The sequence below is a fragment of the Falco biarmicus genome, chromosome 10 (genome assembly GCF_023638135.1).
Source record: "Falco biarmicus isolate bFalBia1 chromosome 10, bFalBia1.pri, whole genome shotgun sequence".
In the NCBI taxonomy this organism is placed as follows: Eukaryota; Metazoa; Chordata; class Aves; order Falconiformes; family Falconidae; genus Falco; species Falco biarmicus.
The window spans coordinates 9452185-9458384 of NC_079297.1; the positions used below are offsets into that span (position 1 = coordinate 9452185).

At 46.3% G+C, this 6200-nt stretch overlaps 1 protein-coding gene across 1 annotated transcript; it reads left to right on the forward strand.

Moving 5' to 3' along the window:
- Window positions 1-3018: 3018 nt before the first annotated feature.
- On the forward strand, window positions 3019-5901 carry PFDN4 (prefoldin subunit 4). The gene is made up of 4 exons (XM_056353823.1): window positions 3019-3231; window positions 4225-4332; window positions 5037-5180; window positions 5505-5901. The coding sequence occupies exons 1-4, from the start codon at window positions 3208-3210 to the stop codon at window positions 5634-5636; spliced, it is 408 nt and encodes a 135-aa protein (XP_056209798.1). The 5' UTR covers window positions 3019-3207; the 3' UTR covers window positions 5637-5901.
- The last annotated feature ends 299 nt before the right edge of the window (window positions 5902-6200 follow it).

Here is a 6200-nt window from a genome sequence, read left to right on the forward strand (position 1 = left end):
AAGATGCTCAAAGACTGAGAAAGAACTCTGTGTAACTTCAGGGAAAAGGGCAAAGAGTTTGGTAATTCAAAACAACTCACTTAGGCAGCAGAGATCATGGGAAGGCTTTCTCACTGAGCTGTATTGCAAAAGGCTACAGCAAGTAACATGAAATGAAAATGTGAAAAAGAACCACAAAGAAGATGTAAGATGAAGGGCGTGCGGGTTATACACACCATGGAAGGGATCCCACCAAAGTGCAAGGTGAAGCTAACCACACTTGCAACAGTAACAAGGACCAGTACAAGAAAGAGCAAGTTCTTTTATGCAACTGAAAGAGAAATGATGTCACTGAGTTCAATGAGTTTATCTTACTCCACCACTAGATGTTTGCACTCGTGCACTGTTTTCACTTTTATTTACATAGGAAAGGTCTGCAGTGAGTTACTCTTGGCAACATGCTCACACCACAGATCTTGCCTGAGCATGTGGGAGAAAAAGATTTATTTTCAAAACCTTCAAGTCATCACATTCTTACGAAATCCACTCCTTTTCTCTTGAAGGAAATTACATTGGCTCGGACCTAACGTGTTATTCAGCTAACTCATCCATGGAAAGAACCATGGTTTAGGCTATATTCTTTCATACTAGAATCTTTAAGAAGAGAGAAGATAGCTGACTTAGGGAAGAGTAGGAGAATGGACAGAGACATGAAAGTTTTTTCTCTGAGAAAAAGAGAGAATTACCATTATATTTTTACATAAATTAATAATTTCTAGGAAGAAATTTTGTGATTAATTTTTTCCCTCAGTGGGAAACAAGTCAAAATTCTGCACTAAAATAAAATGTGATGGTTAGTCTGGGGGCCATTCAAAATATTTTCTTTCCTATTCTGTTTTTTCTACTAATTTGTAACAGGAATTTTGAAATGAGCAGTTATTCTGAACTGAAAAAAGCAGAACTTTTTTATTCAGTAAATATTCATTATAGAATATTTTGATAGTTCTGAAATTTTTGCCTCAACTAATTTTTAAGCTAGAAACCTGCTGCAATCTTTCACACAAGTAGTGGTGACTTTCTTACATTTAGTCAGCAAAAAGCTCTGTACTGAAACAGAGCTCACAAAGCAGCTCTACTACGAAATGAAGAGCTTACCCTTGATGTAAGCTCCATCTCTGTAAGTAATAAAGCAGGAACCCAGACTTTTCATTCTAGCAGGCAGTAGGGCTGCTGTACTTTTCCATCTATGATGGACAAAGTCAAGGACGAGAGAGAATGATGTTAGAATATGCGGTAAGACTTGAATGGAGCGTGCCGTATTTCAGCTCTTCCTATTAAGGCCTGATTGCAAGAAATTAATAGGAAACTTGAAATACACACCTCTTCTTCTGTCGGGTGTTGTCTTCTTTTTTTCTTCATGGATTCCCTTTGGAATGGACTTTTATGAGCTACCATGGAACAACGACTCCTCTGCAGCTGCAGGGCTGTATTCTCCCTCAGCAACAAGAGGTTCTAACAAGCAAACACTAGCACTGTTCCATTCATTGTTCCTATATTTTCATTAAAATGGTCATTTGATAACATGCAGTTATTTATGGTTCAGGTGATAGGAGAGGGGTGAGAGATGTCAATTTGTATGCCATCAGATAGCAAGGAAGTGTACATCAGCATCCTACATTGTGAATAAGTATTTGAAGAACAAGACCATTGCATGCAAACAAGGTATTAGGTTTTTTAAAGCGTGGCTTGAGAAAGAAAGGTTATAAATTTTGCCTTCAGGAAATGGTTTTGATCTTTGGACTCCAAACTGGTGGAGGTGATTCTCGGCAGCTTTGAGGAAAGGTTCAGCAGTTTTGGCGGCTGGGACTGAATGCGCTGACCCTAGACAGCTCCTTGGTTGCAGGGCTGTTTGGTTTTCTTTCTGGAGATCCAACTCTCCCCAGACACTGCTCAGTGAGCTGCAGACTCTCACTCAGCTTTCCAAATTCCTTTCCAAAGCAAGACTCTTTAAAAGCACGCTGCCCTGGGCCCTGGGCTTTCTGCACCCAGATACTTTCTTTGGGTCTAACTCTAATGCCTTTCAAGCGCAGCTCGCAGGAAGGCAGAGTGAAAAGATGAATCACAGCAAAACACCTGAAGATGTTTTTAAACACCTTTTTCGATCTTACAGTGCAGGTTTGTTGCCATCCCCACCTGACACTGGCACAACAGTATCACTTGGAAATCTTTGTAGCTGAGGTGTATTTAAATTTTTGAAGGCTGCTGGGTGCCGAGGATGCTGATCATTCTTCAATAAGGTTTTGGCAGACACAGGCAGGAGCTGATCACAGCCTTGAGGAACCTCCGCCACCGCTGCCAGCAGAAGCAGCTGGACCAGCCTTGGTCGGTGTGATACCTTCAGGAATCCTGTCAGTTTGAGCCCTCATGTCCTGAATATCCCCCGGGCCCAGGACTGCGGGCCATGGGCCTTGTACTGCTGCAGCCGAGCATCAGGGACACGCGGTGCCAGGCCTCTCCCCCGTGTCTCTGAAATGCTATGATGATCTGTTTATTTTGCCCTCATTTTTGTTTTTTTTTATTTTTGCTAAACAAACTGAAGCATGTGGAAACAATTACACAGCATAAATGCCAACGATCCCCGTGTCTGTCCAGAAGCTGTCAACCAGCCTTTGCAGAAAAACATTTATTTTTGCTTAAAAAGTCCCTCTGCAATAATTTGAACGTGAAGGCCTCTGCCATTTCAGAAAGGCGCCTGGTTTGGCTGGCGAAGGCTGGGGACAGCTCGGACGAGGCCCCGGCCCCGGCCTCAGCCCGCCCCTGCCCGGGGCCGCCCCCTCGGGTGGCGCCTCGTACCCTCCCGCGCTGCGGCCGCTGCCCCGGCCCGGCCCGGCGCGGGCCGGAAGCCGAGGCCCCATCTCGTGGCGCCCCCTGGCGGCAGCGCGGGCAGGCCGCAGCCACAGCCCCGTGTCAGCGGAGGGGCGGAGTCGGGGCTCTTCCCTTTTAAACAGGACGTACCAAGCGCTACCGGGGGGTGGTGGGGTTTGAAGATTATTGTGTGTCCTGTGGTCTCTCCGCGCAGCTCTCCCGACTAGGGGTAGATGGGGAAGGGGGAGAAGCCCCGAGCCGCTCAGGGCTGGCGCCGCTGGGCGTTTTCTTTCGTCTTGCCTCGTTCCTCCGTGCCCCCAGCTCCTCCTCTGTGGGGAGGGTGAGTAGTTCAGTCCTACCAACATGGCCGCCACCATGAAGAAAGCGGTGAGTGTGGGCGGAGGGTACCGGGCGTTGAGTCCCTTCCCGGCCGTTCTCTCCCGCCGCGGGCTCCCCCCGAGGGGGGCTCAGCTCCTCCCGGGGCGGCCGGCCGGGCCCTTCGGCCGTCGGGTGCCGTCGTCTCTCGGTGCTGGGGCGGCGCGGCCATGTCGCCTCAGCGCCGTCTCCCACCCCTCGCTCCGGCACCCCCGAGGCACCTCCCTGGCCGCCCGCCCCCCGTTGGCGCAGCCCCGGGGCGGCAGCCCTGCGCGGGCCGGCGGGGGGTCTCCTTCCCTAGGCCGCTGCCGGGCCGGGCCCGGCCCTGCCGACAATACCCCGGTCCCCTGTCGGTGCATTAAGGCCCGGGCGCTGTTATCCCGGCTCTACCGGAGCCGCTTACCGCGCCACCGAGCGTGCGAGCGCGGCGCTGGTGGCACCGGCGGTCGCGGAGGCCGTGCCGGTGCAGGGTGCGGTGCAGGGTGCTGTGCACTGGCAGAGGGGCGTCCTGGCGGCACAGGCCGCCTGTCACGGGGGGCACCCGGCCCTCCCGTAGCCCCGCCGCCGCCCCCGGAGGTCTGGCGGGCTCTGTCGGCTTCGGATCTCTTACAGGGATCTCTTACGCACGTGACAGCTAATCAATTACCGTTAATTGATGGTGCTGACAGGTCACATCGACGTGGTACACGGTACCCTGCGCTGATCTTGGAGCAGAGGTGTCCGGTGCAAGGTTCAGCTGTCAGTGTTGCCAAGGAGACGACCTTTGGCATTAGGATGCCATGGGCAGCTGATGCATTAGGTGGGTGTTACTAGCACCTCTGCCCAGCTATTTTATTTATTTATTACTGATGCCCTTGAGGAGGCGCCTTAAGGAATCAAGTGTATAAGCAGGATGTAGTGGCTATAAGACTTTTTCAGAAGCTTTGAAGGAGTAACCTTGGAGTGAGCTTCAAGTTTCGGTAGTGTAAGAAATGAAGTCTTCATTTTGACCTCTCCTCCTTGCAGGCTGCAGAAGATGTCAATGTTACTTTTGAAGACCAACAGAAAATTAACAAGTTTGCAAGAAATACTAGTAGGATCACAGAGCTGAAAGAGGAAATAGAAGTGAAAAAGGTATATTTGCTTCAAATAGCACTTATTCTTCATTACCCTGAATTAATTTTCAGCTGTAACGCAGAAAATGGGGGTTGTGGATTACTGTAAGTAATGCTTTGCTTCTAATACGGGATTTCTGATGCTTTGGAAATAGCCAGAGAACATGAAAGTGGAAAAAGTCATGAGAAATAAAGGCCAGTGGTATATTTCTGTGTGCAGTTCTTAGAACTACTTAGTTGTCATATATGAAACACTATCTACATATGTAGTGGCTGTTGATGTTCCCTTGATGGCTTAAGGTGCCGGGTGTTTGAGCAGTCCTACTTTAGCAATAAAGTAATTGATATTTGCCATCTTTACTACTTTTTTCTGTTCTCTAGCTAAATTAAAAAATTCCTGTGTAAGAGCGTATCAGGTACTAGTGAAATTTAAATCTGCTGTATTTCTCTCGCCATGGCAGTTAATTATCCTGTTAATGACAGATAATGAGCGTAGATTAGAAATTTCTACTGGTACAGCTCCATTGAATCTAATACTTATGCTAAATTACAGCTCTGGAACTGTTCTGCTAAACGTATTGATATCATGCTGGAGAGTAGGATTTTTGCCCAAAATGTGGACTCACTGAGTCCGTTATTCAGCTGATAGCATGACAATGTATCCATTGAAATAATTTACCTAATACAAAGTGATCACTGACCGCCTTATGTCTTGATAAATAGAAACAACTTCAGAATTTGGAAGATGCTTGTGATGACATCATGATGCTTGATGATGGTGATTCACTTCTGATACCCTACCAAATTGGAGATGTCTTCATTAGTCATTCCCAAGAAGAGACGCAAGAGATGCTGGAGGAGGCAAAGGTTGGTTGGGGCAAAAGGGAGGTCCTTTACTGTACTGGCCGCTGTAGTGCAGTGAGCATTGGAACGGGATAACCTGTTCATCTTTTGAACCTTTCACTTTCTAAAGTTCCGTTTGATTTAGGATTTGAGGAGGGGAATGTGCATGCACAGTCATAACTGTGATGGCAGTATACAAAGTCATGCTGGCCTTTGTTTTGCCCTGTAATAAGTCTTACAGCCTGACTTAGCGCAAAGCTGGCAACGGGGTACCTCTGTATATGTTACTGACAAACATGACTCTGCTTGTTTTACGTAACTGGTTGATTTTTTTTTTTTTCTTTTCAGAAAAGTTTACAAGAAGAAATTGAAGTATTAGAATCCCGAGTGGAATCAATTCAGAGGGTGTTATCTGACCTGAAAGTTCAGCTCTATGCCAAGTTTGGAAATAACATAAATCTTGAGGCTGAGGACAGTTAAAGGTGTTCTAAATATACCATACAACTTTTCCTTGTTTTATTAAATATTTTGATAATATCCTTCCAATTACGTTTTTTAAAAATCCACCACTTTATTTTCTTTTGTTTTTCACTTTCCTGTCTTGGGATCCATCTATTTAATGAGAGCTTTCTTATTTTGGTTATTGCAGTTATTTATTTGTTCAGGAAAGAATTAGCTTCATACTGTTGGTAAAGCATCAAGATTGGAATATTTGCGTTGTTTAATAAAGTAATGGTCAGGCACATGTTGTAGTTTCCTTGGTCTTGATTTCCACTGATGAAAATGCTTAAGTATAGAAACAATAGAAATGAGGAATTTTTGATTTGCACTGTAATGGCTGTTTGATAAAAGCTTCTCTGTAATATATAGGGCATTATTTAGCTGGTTTTAGCAGCCTTCCTGGAAATACTAAATCTATCCTTTGTCTTTCAGTCTTAGCTCAGATAGCATAAACACTGTTAGCTCAGTGCACAACGTGGCAACAAGTTGACAGGGGAGAAAGGAGGGCTCGCACTGGTATTGAGGAAAAGCTTTTGGAGTTAC